Source organism: Tricharina praecox (assembly GCF_024521635.1).
Source record: "Tricharina praecox strain CBS 144465 chromosome Unknown BZA05scaffold_16, whole genome shotgun sequence".
NCBI classification, from domain to species: Eukaryota; Fungi; Ascomycota; class Pezizomycetes; order Pezizales; family Pyronemataceae; genus Tricharina; species Tricharina praecox.
The window spans coordinates 763,005-781,111 of NW_026250418.1; the positions used below are offsets into that span (position 1 = coordinate 763,005).

General features: G+C 56.2%; 4 protein-coding genes across 4 annotated transcripts; 3 read left to right on the top strand and 1 right to left on the bottom strand.

The window, feature by feature from the left end:
• The first annotated feature begins 120 nt into the window (after nt 1-120).
• On the top strand, nt 121-4,983 carry BZA05DRAFT_401856 (sterol-sensing domain of SREBP cleavage-activation-domain-containing protein). The gene is made up of 5 exons (XM_051484039.1): nt 121-323; nt 382-774; nt 867-1,010; nt 1,072-4,401; nt 4,456-4,983. Exons 2-5 carry the CDS (start codon nt 592-594, stop codon nt 4,795-4,797), a joined length of 3,999 nt encoding a protein of 1,332 aa, XP_051338540.1. The 5' UTR covers nt 121-323; nt 382-591; the 3' UTR covers nt 4,798-4,983.
• Nucleotides 4,984-10,126: 5,143 nt separating this feature from the next.
• On the top strand, nt 10,127-12,508 carry BZA05DRAFT_79547 (uncharacterized protein). The gene is made up of 5 exons (XM_051488645.1): nt 10,127-10,468; nt 10,535-10,615; nt 10,698-11,320; nt 11,386-11,852; nt 11,916-12,508. The coding sequence occupies exons 1-5, from the start codon at nt 10,363-10,365 to the stop codon at nt 12,382-12,384; spliced, it is 1,746 nt and encodes a 581-aa protein (XP_051338541.1). The 5' UTR covers nt 10,127-10,362; the 3' UTR covers nt 12,385-12,508.
• Nucleotides 12,509-12,549: 41 nt separating this feature from the next.
• BZA05DRAFT_375124 (BUD22-domain-containing protein) lies at nt 12,550-14,494 on the bottom strand. Its single transcript, XM_051481778.1, has 2 exons — nt 14,089-14,494; nt 12,550-14,025 (listed from the first exon to the last, which is right to left on the bottom strand). Exons 1-2 carry the CDS (start codon nt 14,367-14,369, stop codon nt 12,804-12,806), a joined length of 1,503 nt encoding a protein of 500 aa, XP_051338542.1. The 5' UTR covers nt 14,370-14,494; the 3' UTR covers nt 12,550-12,803.
• A 342-nt stretch (nt 14,495-14,836) lies between these two features.
• Nucleotides 14,837-17,400, top strand: BZA05DRAFT_401869 (RanGTP-binding protein-domain-containing protein). The gene is made up of 7 exons (XM_051484040.1): nt 14,837-15,096; nt 15,171-15,186; nt 15,276-15,333; nt 15,421-15,486; nt 15,544-15,578; nt 15,640-15,826; nt 15,878-17,400. The coding sequence occupies exons 1-7, from the start codon at nt 15,060-15,062 to the stop codon at nt 17,249-17,251; spliced, it is 1,773 nt and encodes a 590-aa protein (XP_051338543.1). The 5' UTR covers nt 14,837-15,059; the 3' UTR covers nt 17,252-17,400.
• The last annotated feature ends 707 nt before the right edge of the window (nt 17,401-18,107 follow it).

Consider the following 18,107-nt stretch of genomic DNA (forward strand, 5'->3'; position numbering starts at 1 on the left):
CCGGCCTTCGCTCTCCAGGGTTAGCCAGCCTGCGGCCTGCGGCGGTCGAAGCTCGCGCACGGGAGCTCCGAGCTCCATCCTCGTGACGGATCTGAGTCCGCACGAAGACACCAGTAGTGTAGAATAGCTACCATAGAAGAACCCGTGAATGCCCTCCAGAGTCCACACGCTTGTTTTTCAAAGCCCATACTGCACTTTGCCCGTCGGCAGTTGTGTGTAAAGCCTGTCCTCCGTTCCACCCCTCACGCCTCTTGATCTCTCCTGCCAAGGGATACTACATCCGTTACTCTACACGTCATCCATCCATCTCAACCCACGTTTCGGTGCGTCCAGAGAGTGCATGCAAGCAGAAAGAAGCGGCAGACTGACTGACACAGACAGAACCCACGACCAGCCCTCCCTCTTTCCTTCTGTCGGCCACTTCGTTTCCCATTTCCAACAGAGTCCATCGCGAGCGACGCCGACCGACCGACCGACCGACTGACCGATCTCCTTGTACCCCTTCAACTCGCGCACTCGTTCGAAAGACCTCCTCACACGCGCGTCGGCTACCCCAACCACCTCCAGCTGCTGTACGGGCGATCTCCCGCGATGTCGCCGAAGCGCCCCCCAGCGCGCTTTCGGAATCCGTTCTTTTCGATATCATCATCACTACTACTGCTGTTCTGCTTTGCGCTCGCGATAACGAGTGTCGCTGCGACGAAGCCGCCCGAAAACGACGATGGTTCGGTTACAAAGACTCACAAGGCGGGATACTGCGCAATGCGGGGACAGGTACGGACAATCTCCACCGCAAACAACGAACTACAGCGACAATCACGTGTGCGAGCAGTTCAGCTAACTATTTGTTTCGTTTGCACTTGCAGGAGAAGAAATCCTTCTTTGGAGGACAGCTCCCGGTCTCGTACAACGGTCCTGCGGAGCCGCCGACGGCAGCGGTGAGGCAACAGCTGGTGGATCTGTGTGGAGCCAAGTGGAGCGAAGGAAACGTCTGTTGTGACGGCGATCAGGTAACGTTTCACGCCCATAGGTGATTTTGCGACACCGATCGACTGACCAATCTCACCACAGATTTCGAACCTCGGGTCGAACCTCAGGCGTGCCGAAGCTCTGATCGCCTCTTGCCCCGCCTGCAAGGTCAACTTCTTCGATCTGTTCTGCACGTTCACCTGCTCGCCCGACCAGTCGCTGTTCTTGAACATCACGGAAACGGATACCGCGAGCTCCGGGAAGAAGCTGGTGTCGGAGATCGACTACTTCGTCTCGCCGACGTTTGGCGAGGGCTTTTACGACTCGTGCAAGGACCTCAAGTTCTCGGCGACCAATGGCAACGTGATGGATCTGATTGGCGGCGGCGCAAAGAACTGGGGCGACTTCCTCAAGTTTTTGGGAAAGAAGAATCCGCCTTTTGGATCACCGTTTCAGATCAACTTCCCGCCGAAGAATGAGACTGGTAGGGACATGAAGGTCATGCATAATGTTCCGAAGAAGTGCAACGATGAGGATGTTGCCTACCGCTGCGCCTGCATGGACTGTCCCGCCGTCTGTCCCATCCTACCAGATGTCGACGAGATCAAGGTGTGCAAGGTTGGCGCGCTTCCGTGCTGGAGCTTCGCGGTTATCATCATCTACTGTGTCGGCTTGATGCTCCTTGGAGTCTACTTGGCCTTCACTGAGGGTGTCCGGTACCGCAACAGGAGGAGAGAAAACCAGAGGCTGTTGCGAGATTCGGATCCCGAGCTCAGCGATGACGACGATGAAGGCGGAGTGTCTGGTGCCGGCTTGTCGCCGGAACGCTACCGCAGGAGATATGCCCTTGATGTGTACCTGGAGTCGATATTCTCGCGCATTGGAGGCTGCAGCGCGAAATTCCCTGCCGCGACCATCGGCATCTCGATCCTCATTGTCGGTTTGCTCAGCTTGGGCTGGCTCAACTTTAGCGTGGAGACGGACCCAGTGCGTCTCTGGGTAAGCCCGAGCTCGGATGCCGCGAAGGAGAAACAGTTTTTTGACGACAATTTTGGACCGTTTTTCCGAACGCAACAAGCGTTCTTGATCAACGATACGACGGAGGCTGGATCTTCGCCTGTTCTGAGTTATGAGACTCTAGGCTGGTGGTTCGATGTGGAGCAGAGAGTGCGGCGGCTCAAGAGTCTGGAGCATGGCGTCACCCTGGAGGATGTCTGTCTCAATCCGACCGGCGAGGCGTGCGTCGTCCAGAGTGTTACGGCGTACTTCCACGGCAACTTTTGGGAGCTGAAGCAGAGTACCTGGAAGGAGCAGATTCGCATGTGCGCGGAACAGCCCGGCCAGTGTCTTCCCGACTTCGGCCAGCCGGTGAAGAAGCAGCTCGTTTTTGGCGGTTATGAGAAGAGCGGCGATGTGGTCGACTCCGCCGCGTTGATGACTACGTGGGTGCTGGGAAATCATGCGGAAGGCAGTGAGGCTGTCATACGCAGCATGGATTGGGAGCAGAGCTTGAAGAATACGCTTCTTGCCGTCAAGGAGGAGGCCAGAGAGCGCGGATTGAGGCTGAGCTTTTCGACCGAGATCAGCTTGGAGGAGGAGCTCAATAAGAGCACCAACACCGACGCCAAGATTGTCGTCATCAGCTACATCGCCATGTTCTTCTACGCCAGTATCGCGCTCGGGAGCACGACGTTGGCACTAAAGAACATGCTGCGCCAGCCGGCGAAGACATTCGTCGACAGCAAGTTCACGCTCGGTGTGTTTGGCATCATCATCGTGCTGATGAGTGTTTCGGCGTCCGTTGGTCTCTTCTCGGCGATGGGCGTCAAGGTCACTCTGATCATTGCCGAAGTCATTCCGTTCTTGGTGTTGGCTGTCGGTGTCGATAACATATTTCTGATCGTGCACGAGTTCGAGAGGGCTGATGCCGAGCATCCTGATGACGAGATCGAGGAAAATATCCGGCGCGCCATGGGACGGATGGGTCCCAGCATCCTGCTCTCTGCAACTTGTGAGACTTTGGCGTTCGCCCTGGGTGCTGTCGTCACTATGCCGGCGGTCCGGAACTTTGCCATCTACGCTGCGGGAGCGGTTTTCATCAATGCGATCCTGCAGATCACCATGTTCGTTTCCGTTCTCGCTTTGAACAAGAAGAGGGTGGACTCCAACAGGATCGACTGTTTCCCTTGCTTGAAGGCACCCAACTACGACGCAAATTGCGAGGAACACGAGGGAGGCCTCGTCGGTGAGGTTGAAGAAGGTCTCATTCAGAAGGTTATCCGCAAGAACTATGCCCCTGCTCTCCTCCAGAAACATACCAAGGTTGCGGTCGTCGCCGTGTTTTTTGGAATTTTCGCTGCGGCTTTGGCACTCCTTCCTTCGGTGGAGCTTGGACTCGACCAGAGAATCGCGATTCCCCGCGGATCATACCTCATCGAGTACTTTGATGATCTGTACGATTACTTTGCGGTCGGCCCTCCAGTGTACTTTGTGACCAAGGAGTTTAACGTCACGGATCGCGAAATACAGCAAGAACTTTGTGGCAGGTTTTCGACTTGCAGCTCGTTGTCGCTGTCCAATATCATCGAGCAGGAACGCAAGCGGCCAGAGGTCTCGTACATCTCTGAGCCTGCCGCAAGCTGGATCGACGACTTCATGCTCTGGCTCAACCCTTCGCTCGAGGGATGCTGCCGCGTCAAGAAGGATGATGGCAGCGAGTTGTGTGGTCCCTACGACTTTCAGTGCAAAGTGTGCTTTGAGGACAGAAATCCAGGCTGGAACATCACACTCGATGGGATGCCGCAAGGACAAGAGTTCATGGACTACCTCAAGATGTGGGTCGATGCACCGACCGGCGAAGAATGCCCTCTTGCCGGTAAAGCGGCCTACTCGACTGCTATAGTCCCCGACTACGAAAAGACCACCATCTCCGCGAGTCACTTCAGAACGTCGCATAAGCCGCTCACCAGCCAGGCTGATTTCATCGCCGCCTACGCTGCCGCCCGCCGGATCGCAAAGGAAGTCTCGCGAACCGCAGGAACCGAGATCTTCCCGTACTCCAAGTTCTACATCTTCTTCGACCAGTACTCGACCATTGTCCGGCTCACAGCGGGCCTCATTATTGCGGCTCTCACGGTAATCTTTGTGGTCTCGGCAACGCTGCTGGGGAGCATCAAAACCGGCGCCGTGGTCACCGCAACCGTTGGCATGATTGTCGTGGATATCATGGGTGTCATGGCTCTGTGGGGCATCAGCCTCAACGCTGTCTCGCTAGTCAACCTCGTTATCTGCGTTGGCATCGGTGTCGAGTTCTGCGCTCACATCGCGCGCGCATTCATGTTCCCCGCCGCATCGGTGGTGGAACGCGCAAGAGTCAAGTTCCGCGGTAGAGACGCAAGAGCGTGGAGTGCGCTCGTGAACGTCGGCGGCTCGGTATGCTCCCCCCGCATTCCATCATCCATTCTCATGGCTAACCAATAACCATAGGTCTTCTCGGGCATCACAATCACCAAGCTGATCGGCGTCAGCGTCCTCGCGTTCACGCGCAGCAAGATCTTTGAAGTATACTACTTCCGCATCTGGCTTGCGCTCGTTGTCGTCGCTGCAACGCACGCGCTCATTTTCCTGCCCGTGGCCCTGAGCTACTGCGGTGGCGAGGGCTGGCTCCCTGTCGATGGCGAGGGCGGCCTTGAGAGCGATCTCCTGTATCGTCGCCTCCCGCCCGGCGTCGAGGAGGAGTTCTTTAGCTCCGATGAGGAGGAGGAGGAGGTTAGGGCTGGAAGGACACAGGCGGTGGCGAAGAATAATGGACAGGGAAACGGGCGATAAGGGGCAGGGAAGTTGTCTGACGTCTAGATAACCAAACTACCTACTACTGCTATGCTATGATGGGTTATTATTCACTATGAGACGATGATTGTTTGTTGGAGGCTGAATGGGTTTGAAATGACATGACTAGATTGGATTGGATTGACCGGATTGGATTGGTTTGGATTGGTTTGGATTGGTTTGGATGGTTGTTGCGTTTGCATTTGCATGGAGGTGTGGAGGTTTGGAGGTGGAGGTGTGGAGTTTGGAGGGGCGACGAATGAAGATTTTACATTGCGCTTGAAGATTTGTGTGATATCCGCGTTCTGGATCGCTGTTGGTGAGTCGGATGTGAGCTGTCGGGTGTGAGCTGTCGGGTGTGAGATGTCGCGTGTGAGATGTCGCGTGTGAGTACTGGATGCCGACTGCTGCTTGCTGGTTTCCAGTTCCCTATCATCGCTGTCACTCGGGAAAGCCACAATCTGGCGAATCACGTGGCTGTATTTGATCTCCAATTCCACAATCTGGAGTGCTCACGGAAAAAGTGCCACGGGATAAATCTCGAAAGTGCGACTGTCGTCAGTGATAGCGATAGTGTATGACTCCTGGGAAGCCCATTCCAATTCCCACAACGATAACTGTGAGTCTGCAACTATTCATCCTTTCTGGGACAATACAACACAACACTATGGGAACGAGTGTGTTCCTGTGAGTGAGTAGCCCACTAGCCGTTCGGAGGACCGGTGACGGTAGCGGTAGCGGGTTGAAGTTCGGTTTTCTTTCTTTCTTTCTCTCTCTCTCTTGTAGCTGTAGCTCCTAGACCAGAACACATCACTATACTTCTTCCCATCTCGATCGTTCTAGTGATCTCCACCACGGGTCCTTCCAACAAACACAACGCACAATAAACAATAAACATCGTTTCAGCTCTCGGTAGTGTGTACTGCTCGTGGTAGGCTAACTACGGGGCGGAGTTTCCGTCGTTTCGGTTCCGTCTTTTCGGCTCCGTTATTTCGGTTCTGCCTCTTTGAGGAATCACTCGCATCGTCCGCCTCTTCATACCTATTATCGAGGATTTGCTTGGCCCTACTGCCCCAGTTGAAGACTTGTAGTACAACCAGCTGGGAGGAGCATTCCGAGCAGACGCCCAGGCCGTGGCGAAGCTTCAGCCTTCAAGTGCGCTTACATACATAGAGTACATGTGCGTACCCGCGTTGTAGACGGCTCAGCCCTCAACCCCGGGGCTGTTTCCCCGGCCGCACATGAGTAAATACCCGCATGCGTCTTTACTGTGAGGTCCTTACTCCGCCTGCTACCTGTACTTGTACTGCCAGCTCTGACCAGTGAGCACCCCCATCCCCCAGTTCCCCCATACAGCATACGGGGCGATCACTCGGCCTTGGGTGCGCCCAGTTGCATTTGCATTTCTGCATTCCTTCTGCCCCGCCCTCACGAACTGCTATCCGCCACACCTATTATACCTAATACGTTCTTCGGCTATCGCGGATACCGTTCCTGACGGCTGAGACGTGGTTTCGCCAACTCGAAGCCTCGGACAGTTCCACGACTTCCTGTGGATGAAACGTCGAGTGCGCAGTACAGTTTCAACCCCGTAGCAGCTAGTTCGGCGAGGTAAGCTATTGCCTTGCCGGGTGTTGGAGACTACAAGGCAACCACCAACGGCTTCGGTCTTAACGGGCCGGTAGCTACGGGCCTTCGGCCGACAGAGACGTTTCGGACTTGGAACCGTTTTTTGAGGGGGTGGGTGGGTGAGTGACGGACCATGATCGCGGCGAGAACTCCGCGAGAATTCCGCGAGAATTCCGCGGACGCCGGTGAGGCGTAGGCAAGCGGGTAGGCACTCTAGGTAGTCTAGGTAAGATACGTAGGAGGTACGTATCGGCCCAGGATTTGATTCCTACATAGCACCGGGGGGCCGGAAGGGACTGGGTACTAGTATCTACCAGTCCTCTAGCGAATCTCACGGGCCACCGGCCACCGCAAGGTGCTCGGTACCGAGGATGTGCACTTTGAAGCAGTGGTTTCTTAGAATAGCGGAGTACTCTACTATGTACCCAGAATACCGTGCTAGGTGGCGGAGACGATTGGAGCGGGGTGTTTCGGTTCCTGCTGGAAAACGGGTTTATCTCGTAGCCAGTGACCAGTGGCCACTGACGAGTCACGACTGATGATAAGGCCGTCTAGAAAATACGGTATGTAGATGCCTCAACTCTCGAGGCTGAGGCTGAGGCGGAGGCGGAGGCTGAAGAGAAGTATGGAGGCAAGATATGTGCTAGCCCGCGTGCGAGCACAGACAAACGCCAATCACGAAGGAGACGCTCTACTACTCTAGTTATTAGTAGTATTCTACATACAAGCGGACAAGTGCCTACTCGCATCACCAATCGGCAGCACCAAACTCCACAGCACGCCACGCGACTTCGGCATCGGATGCTCGGCAGCCATCGCATCGACGTTCACCGGGAACACCTCCTTGCTACGGTGGGATCACGAACGCTGGATACTCCACAGTACCAAACTCCTGCGTTAACTGATATCCAGAATCCCCCAGCACACGTAGGCAGCAGTAGATTAGAGTAGGAGGGTGGAGTGCGAGTCGGCTGCGGCCGGCTCCAAGTCATAACTTGTTGATCCAGCTAGTAGTCACTCCAGTTAACCGTAGACGAGGCGAGTCGATCCACAGTCCAGTCCAGCCCAGTCCAGGCGCTCGCGAGTCGCGCCGTCGAAAACGAGGGAAGGTTCAAGGGAAAAGCCTACGTAGCCATGTAAGCACTTGTAAGTGCAAGTTGCCGAAGGGAGGGATCGATTCATGCGTTGTGTTGCGGCTGGGGCCGGGGGGGGGGGGGGTTCATGCTAACGACGGTATTAGCCGTCACTAATATGTAGACCTCGAGGCTCGAAGCCACCGTACATAGACTCGCAGAGTGGCGCTTGAATATTACTCACTCTACATACTTTTCGATCTCGGGGAAGTCCCGTCCGCCCCCCGCCCCCCGCCCCCCGCCCGCCCCGCCGTCAATGGCGTTCCATCCCGCGTCTCGACGTGCTCGGCGCGTTTCGTCTCGTTCCGGGCGCGCTTGGGGGTTTATATTTGCTGAGGAAAGGATGCAGGATAAGCATCGAGTACTAATAGTAGTAGTAGCTTCACATGTTCGCTCACTGATTCCTACGATACATACCACTGTTAGCGGTGGTGGTGGTGATGATGGTGGTGGGGATGGTGTGTTGGTGCTAGAGAGTGGGTACGGGGCGTGGAGCGGCTACCACGCACGTTCTTCCTGAATCCTCGCTGTCATAACCACGAAGCGATCATTCCGAGCGCTGTGGCTTCAGCCTTTGAGTTCGACACCGATAACTCGCGACTCGCGACTCTCAACGCACGATTCGATTCCGCACCCGTTCCTCCAGTACTCTACCGGTAGGCATGTAGGCACCAAGTGAGTTGAGTAAGCTGGCCATCTCGCACCAAACTTCGATGCGGACAATCATGTCACCGCCGACCGGCAATCTCCTTCCCTCATGGCCTGAGCGCGGCGCCTTCTAGCCGAGCTGTCTAGCCAGTAACGGCTCAGCCCTATTCACCGTCCGCCACTACCGGGGAGCTAGTTCACCGAGGATTCTGGAGGTGGTGGTGGCGTGCTATCGAGTGCCTACATAGAGCAGGTAGAGTAAAGTATGTAGAGTGCTGGCGGGCGGGCGGGCATAAAGGGGGATCAGTTTGGGAGTGGGCGAATGGGCGAGTGAGTGAGGAGTGATTTGGGGGCACTGGCACTGGGCAGAGTGTATCGCGCCTTCCGACACTTTCGTTCGATGGGGTTGTTTGGGAGGAATTACGGGGATATGGTTATATTTGGAACCCGACGCGCTGCACCCAACTTGGCTGGCCGCTGACATGCAGGCACGCGAGAAAAGAAGAAGAAAAAACAAAAAGCAGATGGGCGCTGCACCGTGGAGTGTGCAGACTTCCTCCTCGATGACGGATGACATCTTGTTCCAGAATGCCTACTATTAGTAGGGTTGTGAGGTCGCACTGCCGCAGAGTCGAACGGCGATGGCGAACAGTCGTTGACCCGCACGGCGCACGCCCCTGTGGCTGTGGCTCAGCTGCTCCTCGACCAGTGGATCAGCAACTGAGCCACGGATCGCAGCAGGGGGCGGTCGGACTTTTCGCCGTCGCGAGTACTCTGGAGTCTACTCTCGTCTACCACCACCATGTGGAGCACATGTAGGATAAATAGAGGATCAGATAAGATGGGAGAAGGAGGAGAGGCTAGCTGAATCGAGTGTAGCGAACGTTGTAGGCTGCGGAGACTGGATGGCTCTTCGAAGTTGAATACAACCTCAACTTTTTCATCATCCTTCATCTTCGCCGTCTCCATTCGGGGTTACGTCATCTACCAGTACAGCATCCACGGCGCCGCCAGTACTCTCGAGTCCGGAGTACAGCACCCACCGATTCGCCTTGCGGCAAATCCAAATCCAAACGAATATCGCGGTGCATCGGGTGCGCACTGGGAAATTGCTTCTTTTCCAACTCCTACATATGGTTCGCCTGCGCGGGGGCGTCACACCGCTCGTATTGATACCTGTAACCACCCGTGTAGCACAGCCAGTGGTCTCATGCTGATCTCTTTCCAGTTGCCAAGTTGGATGAATCGCCGTCGCCCTCTGCAACTGTTTCTCCTGTGTCTTTCAGCTTGTCACTGCAGCTCTCGTATGCTCTCCGGCGTCTTTCAGCACTGGCACTGCCTGCATACCACGGCAGCTCTCGTGCGCCCGCACGGAATACTCTCGCTAAGCCGAGTGACAGGCGTGATCCCTCGATCCTGTCCGCTCAAGCGACTTCAGTTCCAACCCCCCTTCCCCGGTGGGGAATGGAGCGGTCTTTATATGTGCTCCAGAGTTCCTTCCAAAAATGGTTCCTGATGGGAAGAAGCGCTCAACGCTGTCATATCGGGTCCACTCCGGTGTGGGTATCTCCGACCAGGCAGCAGCCCCCCCCCTCCCCCCGTGCAAAAAAAGGGCGCCTATGTTGTTTCGGAACTGCAGAGAGTGGCTGCGCACGCAAGAACTATGCAAGTAGTTACCTATAGTAGCGGACTCTTCACGCGTCGTGCGATGGGGCTACGTACATACATACCGACGTCGGACCTGCGCAGTGAGAGAGGGTGTGGGTAAATATCCTGCTCTATCTTAGGATGAACACTAACCACCTCAGCTATACCCGCCCCGCCCCCTGCACGTCCGGTGAGAGCTTAATAACTGTTGTCCGGGTCCGTAGTAGAGTGGTTAATAGTCAGCTACCAGTCAACTAACCATTAACATCCAAATCAATAGTAAGCTGCTGCATCCAACTCTTGCCGACACGGAATATCGGATCTCGCACACCGGGTTGATGGCTGCTTGATATCCCTTCCGCCCCCCCTCCCGCCTTCTTGTCCCCTTCTTCTTCCTTTTCTTCTTCTTCTCCCTGTTTGCTTCTCGTACCGATTGATACACGGCTTCACTCTTTCGCCTGACCCATTCTTTTTTTTGGCTTCCTCGGCGACTCGACAAGATTCAACGATGAAGTTCACATTGCTCGCCGCTGCTGCGGCCGTGGCACTGGTGCGTGCCCAGACTACCGAACCCGACCCTGTGACGGAATTCTGCACCATGGGAGGATCGTCGAGTATGTATTTCCGAATCGCTTCCGGTGTGATGGATGCTGGGGACTGACGGGTGGGGATCGCAACAGTCGCGATTTCAAACAATATTGCATATATTTTCGGAGGTTGGGCAACTTACGATGGCTACAACTCGTCGTTCATTGGATCCAGTAAGTGGTTTTTTTCTCTTCTTTTTCGCTGCACGGAATCGAGCAGTGGGCGAGGGGGACCAGTTATTGATTGGCATGATAGACGACTTCCTTCGAGTGATCGACTTCACCAAATCCTTCCGAACCGGAGCTGATGTCGCCGACTACGTTGAGATGATCGAGATGCCTGATATCGTGCCGCGGGGCACGTTCGTGTCGTTCTGGCCGACCGACAACAACACACTGGACATGTTCCACGGCTTCCACGAACCGACCGGCATTCAGGTGGCCGAAAACGACACGGCGGCACTGAAGGTATGGCCGCTGAATGCGAAGCACGCCTTCGATATTGCGACCGAAACATGGTCGGCCAAGACCGTGGCCAGCGCCGACCTCTCGATGATGGACATCCCGGCGGACAATAATGGTGCGGTGCAAAAGCTGGCGACGAGGACCCAGGTGTGGGTCCCCGGCGCGAAGAAGGGCTTCGAGCTCGGTGGTGAATCGTACATGGATAGCAACCATACGAATTGGCTGAATTCGAGAGAATTCTCGAATCACAATGGCCTGCTGGTGTACGATCAGGCGACGGACTCGTGGACCAACGAGACCATGCCTCTCAAGTACATGCGGAACGGAGTTCTGGCCCAGCTTCAGACCGCCGATGATAACATCCTGATTGCGTTTGGAGGATTCACCAGCGAACGTGGGACAACAAATAAAATGGTTTGCCCCCCTCCTTTTAGGATTATATCCGTTTCCCCCGCCATGGCTGACATGATAAACGTTAGCGGAGTATGCGCGAATTCAGCATCTACAGCACCAACCAGGCGCGTTGGTACTCTTTCGTTGTCCCGGAAGGCAGTACGATCCCCGATACCCTCGCTTCCAGCTGCTGGACAGTTGTCAGCTCACAGGACAACACCTCCCATCAAATAATCACCTTCGGGGGTGAGCGCACACTGGATGCCATATCCAACAACGAGGTCTGGGCGCTCACCATCCCATCGTTCGACTGGGTCCAGCTCGAAGGCAACGCCACCGATCCTACCCGCGACCCTGGAGCGCGAACGCAGCCCATCTGCGCCACCGTCGGTAACAGATACATGCTCACCTACGGTGGACGTGGTTCCGGCTGCGATAAGGACGGCAACGCCGTATTCCTCCTCGACATCAGCCAGGGCAAATGGGTGGACGACTTCAAGACCAACCAGGAGTATCTTGTCCCCGACGCGGTTGTCGCCGTCATCGGTGGAACGTATGCATCCCCCCATCCGTTTTTTTATACATCAGTCAACTGAGCAATATCCATTTTTTATAGTGGCAAAGGTGGCGCAACCAAACTCGCGCCCTCCGGCGGCTTCAACGACGCCGGCCTCGAAAAGCTGCTGACATTCAACACGACGACGACGGGCTCGGCCAACGGGACCACATCGTCGACATCCGACTCCGGCAGCAGCGGCAGCTCCAGCAGCAGCTCCAACACAGGTGCGATCGCGGGTGGCGTAGTCGGCGGTCTCGCTGCAATCGCCATCGTCGCGGGCATATTCTTCATGATCCGCCGCCGCCGGCAAAAAAACGAATTAGCAGCGCAGCAGCAGCTGCCGCCAGGTCAGCACTCGTCCCCAATCGTCGAGTTGAAGGCGCCGCTCCATGCTCAGGATTATCACCACCAGCAGCATACGCAGCCAGTGGAGATGTATATGAACACCCCTATAGACCCTCCCGTGGAGTTGAGCGCTGGTGACGCCCACGCCAGGGGATTCCACGAGGCGCCGGCTTATAAGTAGATTCATTCATGTACTCTATGTAGAGGACGACTGTCGAGTGGATGGGGGAGGGAGGGGGTTTGTATATTTTAGGATTTAATGTAATTCGGTTCGCAATGTCAAAACGAGTGATTCATGCCGGTCGAATATGGAATTGTGCAACAAAAAAACAACAAAAACTCTTGCCTGCGGATTCAAGATGAAATACTGGTACTGGGGCATGGGTGACCGTCTGTGAGATTGGCTGCCAGTCCGGTAATGAGATGATTACGGGTGGTTTCCGCACAGTGATCCGAATCATCCACCGTGTTTCAATGTCGCTGGAAGAATATACACGGAAGCCTCTTCTTCCCACCCTCCTTCTCGACGGAATTCACCGCCCGAGATTCGAACCAATTCGCCCATTATATAATCGAGTATACGTGTATCTGCACAACTCTCTAATCGAACGTAATCTTCTTCCCCACCGGCTTCGCCATAGCCGCCGCCACAACGGCCTGCTTCTCCTTCGCCTTCCTCGCCGCCTCCCAAGACGGATGCAAGGGGCCCTCCGCGATCTTCTCCTTGTGCCCTCCACCCGTCCTTGCCGCCTCCCTCATCTCTCGCTTCGCCTGTTTCTCAGCGTCCTTCTCGGCGCGCTGCTGCACGTGACTCGCGCGCTGCCCATACATCTTCTCCCACAGCGCGCGGCGCGCCTGCTGGCCCATCCGGTTCTTGCGCTCTTTCTTCTCTGGCGGCCCCCGCTTCGCGGTGCTGTTGTTGGCGTACCACTCCGCGTCTGCGTCCGAGTCGCCGCCGGAGACGTAGCCGGCCATTAGTGAGGGGAGGAATTGTGAGGTTTCTGGCGGCGCGGGGGTTCGGGTTTTGGTGGCGGGTTTTTTGGTGGGTGCTGCTGGCTTTGGTGGGGCGGCGGAGGCGGCTTTGGTCGTGGGTTTCTTGGAGGGTGCCGAGTCTTCGTCTGAGACGGCGTCCGAGTCGACGTCCGAGCCACCGGACCACTCGTCATCTGTCCGTGCGAGCTCGTTGGCGGCATTAGTGGCATCCTCGTCCTCGTCCTCCTCGTCGTCATCTTCCTCGTCAGAAGCTCCGATGCGCTCTTCGAATTCGTCAAAGTCTTTGGCGTTGGGATCCATCAGCCGTTCCCATATTGTATCTTCAGTCATATCCTCGACGGCGGAAGGATTCGTGCGCGCCTTCTTCGCTGCTGGCTGAGCGGGTTCCTCATCCGAGAAACCCGCAAACTCCTCGGTCTCTTCGACAAGACGGGCTTTACCGCTCGGCTTAACTGCGAGCCCCTCCTCCTCCTCCGCTTCCGCCTGCTCCTCCACCACAGCCCTCTCCACCTTCTTCTTCGGCGCCTCCTCTTCCTGCAGCCCCATGGCGACCTCGACCTGGTCGACCACAACCGCCATCACCTCCTTAACCGTCGCGCTACCAAACAGCCTGGCCACAACATTCGCACGGGCCTTATCGCTTGCATCGGGAGCGTCGGGAATAACCAGCGCCTTCGGCCATAGCAGCGACGCAACCACGCGCTTCCGCTTCCCAAACGTGCGCAGGATATGTTCCGTCGCGAGCGCGTTCAGCTCCGCCGCAGAGAGCGACTTGCACACGCCCAGCTCCGGTTCGAGTTTGGCTGTTAGGGCGGCGTCGTTCGCTGTGCTGCCCACCACCACCAATTTAGCCCCCACCCCCCTCCACTCCCGACCAACGAGGGGAACCTACCGCGCAACCTTGATCCGCCTCAACAGCTTTCTATTCTCGAAGCCGCGCGCCTTCTTGAGCGCGCGGAAGACGTTTTTCTTTCCCGTGTCGATGCATGCGAGCACGCTGCGGTGGATCCCGTCGACTGCGCGTGGTGGGAGCAGTGTTGGGTCGGCGAGAGAGCGCGCGTGCGTGTATGTCCGCTTCTTTTTGGAGGAGCCGTTGCTGCTGCGGCCGCCGCTGCTGGTCGAGGGGTTGGGATTGGAGGGGTTCGAGAAGGGGTTTTTGCGTTTGGGCGGCATCGTGGGGACGTGGTACTGTGGGAGAACGTGGAGAACGTGGAGAACGGTGGTGCTGCTGGTGCTGGTGGGCCGGTGGAGTTGGGTTTTTTTTGACAGGGTTCGTTTCGTGGGATGCGTAGTGGCGGGGTGCGCCGTGTGGCGGTGGCTGATGTGGCGGTCGAGTGATTGTACATGGTGGTTCACACGGTTGAGCAAGGAGAGCGAATAGAGGCCCCAGATGGTTGTGCGATAAAGAGCTCACCGTTTGGTGGTAGTTTGGGCAAAGACTGGGCCCTTCCATCTACGGAGCAACACAGGAGGCTCATATGCCGTAGACCATCTTACCATCATCCAGAGCCAGTCTCCATCCCTCACTCATCCCGTGACAGTGACAGCTCACATGTGAAAGTCCCAACCCAACCCATCCCATCCCATCCGCATTCCCTTTGCCGCACTGGGCAGGGACCAGCGACGTCACACCTGTCATAGAATCATAGTGTCAAACTAACTCTAAAAAAACGACCCCGCATCACCGAACCACGGTCCACGGTCCACGGTCGGTCCACCCCACCTCGCCAAAAAAGCGAACCAACTTACCGTACCGTACCAAGGTCCAACCACCACAACGCGTCTCCCGTAATTAAGCCCGGCCCACGCGCCACCACGGACCTCCGCCTTCCCCGCCATAACTACAACGACATCCGCGCAAGCATGGAGATATTCCTCAATAAGGTCTCGCAGCAAGCCGGTATGTACCTTCCATCCGCCCATTCATCTGCCTACCAAAAGTATACCTTGCCTGACACTCCACCCCCATCGCAGTTTCGTTCGCGATCAGGTACATACTCTACACACCTACGTCCCACTGCCCGCGCATTGGTGCACGCACACAGTACTATGGTTGCTGACCCCGCGCGACCCGTGAAGATCCGGGATAATAGTCACAAGCCAGTTTGCGATTCGTCAGTGCGGGCGGTACATCTCGGTTCGTTCCCCTTTTCCCTGCGGGGGTCGGTCGGAGGGGTGGAAGGGTGTAAGGATGGAAGGTGGCTTACGGGTGTTGAGGTGGTAGTCGATAAAAGGGAAGGATAGGAAGGAGTTACAACGGCTGCAGGAGAGGCTGGAGACGAAGATCAAGGTAGGTGCCTAGGATGAAGCGGGATTGGGCATTGGCGGTACAGGCTGACGCGGGTAGATTGTTTCCCCTGCGATCGATCTCGTGGAGATATTGTACGTTTACTCCGCGTAGCTCTTCGATCGGATGGAATGGTGGGCTAACGGAGCTACCTAGATCGGCGCGAGGCAACACGTCGCTCGAGAGCGCGCTCACGTTAACGAAAGACATCCGGCATGGCATCGAGAAGCTCGGGAAGCGCATGGAGGCGTTGTCGGACCAGAATGCGAAGCGCCGGACTAATCCTGAGGAGGTGAAAGGGGTCATGGAGGATATCAAGAGTTTGCTGATGAAGATTGAGGAGGTTGGTGGCGGCAGTTTCTGTCGTAGGGGCAAATCGCTGACGCTTGCCTAGGCCGTGCCGTTCATCAGTCTTGCGGTTACCACCTCCGGCGTCAACATTTCAGCGTCGATACCGCAGAATGTCTCGCCGTCGAGATTACTACAGGCCTCCGGAATGCTGTCTGCTGGGGACACGGCGTACTGCTACGACCCGTTCAAGCCCGCGCAGATCGGACAGACGTTTTGGCTGTCGCTATACATGCTATTCTCGTCACACTCGCATAGACAGGAACAGGTCTCGGCGAAGGATCTGACATGGCAGGAAGTAATGTACAAATGTCGTGTCAACCTTCAACGCGTACCGCTGTTCTACGACGAGGAGGAGGGCGAAACTACGGGGGATATGCATTTCCGGGCGCAGAATAAGATACAGGAATACTGCTACGAGCTGCTGTTGGTGGAAGACTTGGATGATGGGAGGGTGCACGAGAAGGATTACGGGCCATATGAGGATGTCGCTAGGTCAGGACTGAGGACGCGCATACCAGTTCATCAGATCGCGAAGATGTTTTATACCACATCTGGCAAGCTTCTTGGCATTGAGGAGAGCAACTCCCCGATCCTACTGATCAAGCGAGACAAAAATGCTCAGGCTCCAAGGAAGGTGCTCGACAAGGTCAGGGGATATTTTTACAGCGATGACGAGGGCTCAGACACTGACGAGCGGCATGGAAACGACCATCACCACTCTCCAACCGATCATCACGAGGAGGAGGACGGTGAAGACCACCTCGACCTTCCCAAACACCTCGACCCAGAATGGCTCGCCTTCGAAATCTACACCGACGACCCGGACGACGCAAGCTCCGCTACGATATCTCCCGTCTCTTCGGCCGAATCTTCACGGCCAGGCTCACCAACCCCTGATCGGACCCCACCGCCCGCGTCCCTCGCCAACGCCCTAACCAACCTAACGCTCACCTCGTCGCCTACCACCGCCACCCCGCGTCTCAACGCAATCCGCAGCGACCTCAGCATCCTCGAATGTCTCCTGCGCCTCACGATCCTCCAAAACTTCCAGCAGGCGCAACACACCACAGTGCACGACGAACTTCTCAACCTCTTTCTCTCGGACGCCGTCTGGGGCGGTAGCAAAGAGGACCGCCGCGTGGAGCGCGAACAGGCGCGCAAAAAACTCGGCTTCGATCCCTTCGAGGCCACGCCGGGCATAAACCGTACCATCAGACCGCCCGGCGGCACCCCCCGGAGTACCACTGGCACGCCGAAGAGGATCGATGCGCACCCGATTACGCCAAGGAGCGATATGGAGCGCCAGAGGGGTAGGTGGGTCAGGTGGGATACGCAGACGCCGAGAGAGCAGTGGACGCCGCCGGAGAGGCGGCCGGAATGGGAGGGCGAGGAGCCGTCGAGTCCGCTTGGGCGGTAGACGTTTTAAATTCTGAGTTGTAACTGCGTGCTAGATTGTTGGAGTTTGTGGGCTCGGGCGTTGGGACTGTTGCTCGCCTGCACGGCCGGCTTTGAGTGTAAATGGTGTTCCTTTTCTGTACGAGAGGTGGTCACTGGTCACTGGTGTGAAGAATCTCAATGGGAATCACTACTATCCTCCTGCTGGATGGATGAATCTCATCTCTTATTTCAAGAATCTCTAACGCTCCGAGTAGGTTATAGGTTGTAGATACTGCCTCTGTCTGTGGTGTAAATCGGTTTTTCTTTTTCCATCGTTCCATAAGATGTATTTGACGTTTGCAACGAGGAAAGATAGGTAGACCAGACCGGTCGGGATAAAATTAAGTACACCCGACCTAGGAGTAGGTCGGGATATATTCCGACCGACCATACCTAGGCTTTAGTAGGTCGGGATACCTATATCCCGACCAGACCTTGCTTGCCAGGCACGATCGGCGCAGGTCGGCCGACGTCGGGATAACAGATAAGCTTATGTATCAGCCGCAAAATTTTCTGTCATAGTTGTGCGTCTGGAATGTGTCGAAGACGACCGCGCGCAGCAATGCTGGAAGTGTTGGAACTTGGGCGTCCGGAATGTTACTATAGTTGTCGCAGAACTGCTGGCAGACCACAGCAGCAATGCTGGCAGCCTAGCAGCCTGGCGGAGAAAGCATTAGCACGCTGCATTCGTCATCGGTATGCTATAGAGTACCATGGCCAGTGGGAGGGGCGAGGGGCGAGAGGGGCGAGAGATTATGTATATAGATATAGAGCCCGAGGGCCTCCGCTATCGCTACGTCCACCATCGCTACGTCCACCATCGCTACGTCCACCTC

What these genes read in the sequence shown, in the direction of transcription:
- BZA05DRAFT_401856 (XM_051484039.1), top strand. Translation starts at nt 592, where the DNA reads ATGTCGCCGAAGCGCCCCCCAGCGCGCTTTCGGAATCCGTTCTTTTCG. An exon ending in ACTGCGCAATGCGGGGACAG is followed by an intron (nt 775 to 866) that starts GTACGGACAATC and finishes TTGCACTTGCAG; the next exon opens with GAGAAGAAATCCTTCTTTGG. An exon ending in TCTGTTGTGACGGCGATCAG is followed by an intron (nt 1,011 to 1,071) that starts GTAACGTTTCAC and finishes ATCTCACCACAG; the next exon opens with ATTTCGAACCTCGGGTCGAA.
- BZA05DRAFT_79547 (XM_051488645.1), top strand. Translation starts at nt 10,363, where the DNA reads ATGAAGTTCACATTGCTCGCCGCTGCTGCGGCCGTGGCACTGGTGCGT. An exon ending in GTGGGACAACAAATAAAATG is followed by an intron (nt 11,321 to 11,385) that starts GTTTGCCCCCCT and finishes GATAAACGTTAG; the next exon opens with CGGAGTATGCGCGAATTCAG. An exon ending in GTCGCCGTCATCGGTGGAAC is followed by an intron (nt 11,853 to 11,915) that starts GTATGCATCCCC and finishes CATTTTTTATAG; the next exon opens with TGGCAAAGGTGGCGCAACCA.
- BZA05DRAFT_375124 (XM_051481778.1), bottom strand. Translation starts at nt 14,369, where the DNA reads ATGCCGCCCAAACGCAAAAACCCCTTCTCGAACCCCTCCAATCCCAAC. An exon ending in AGGCGGATCAAGGTTGCGCG is followed by an intron (nt 14,026 to 14,088) that starts GTAGGTTCCCCT and finishes GGTGGTGGGCAG; the next exon opens with CACAGCGAACGACGCCGCCC.
- BZA05DRAFT_401869 (XM_051484040.1), top strand. Translation starts at nt 15,060, where the DNA reads ATGGAGATATTCCTCAATAAGGTCTCGCAGCAAGCCG. An exon ending in ATCGATCTCGTGGAGATATT is followed by an intron (nt 15,579 to 15,639) that starts GTACGTTTACTC and finishes GGAGCTACCTAG; the next exon opens with ATCGGCGCGAGGCAACACGT. An exon ending in TGCTGATGAAGATTGAGGAG is followed by an intron (nt 15,827 to 15,877) that starts GTTGGTGGCGGC and finishes ACGCTTGCCTAG; the next exon opens with GCCGTGCCGTTCATCAGTCT.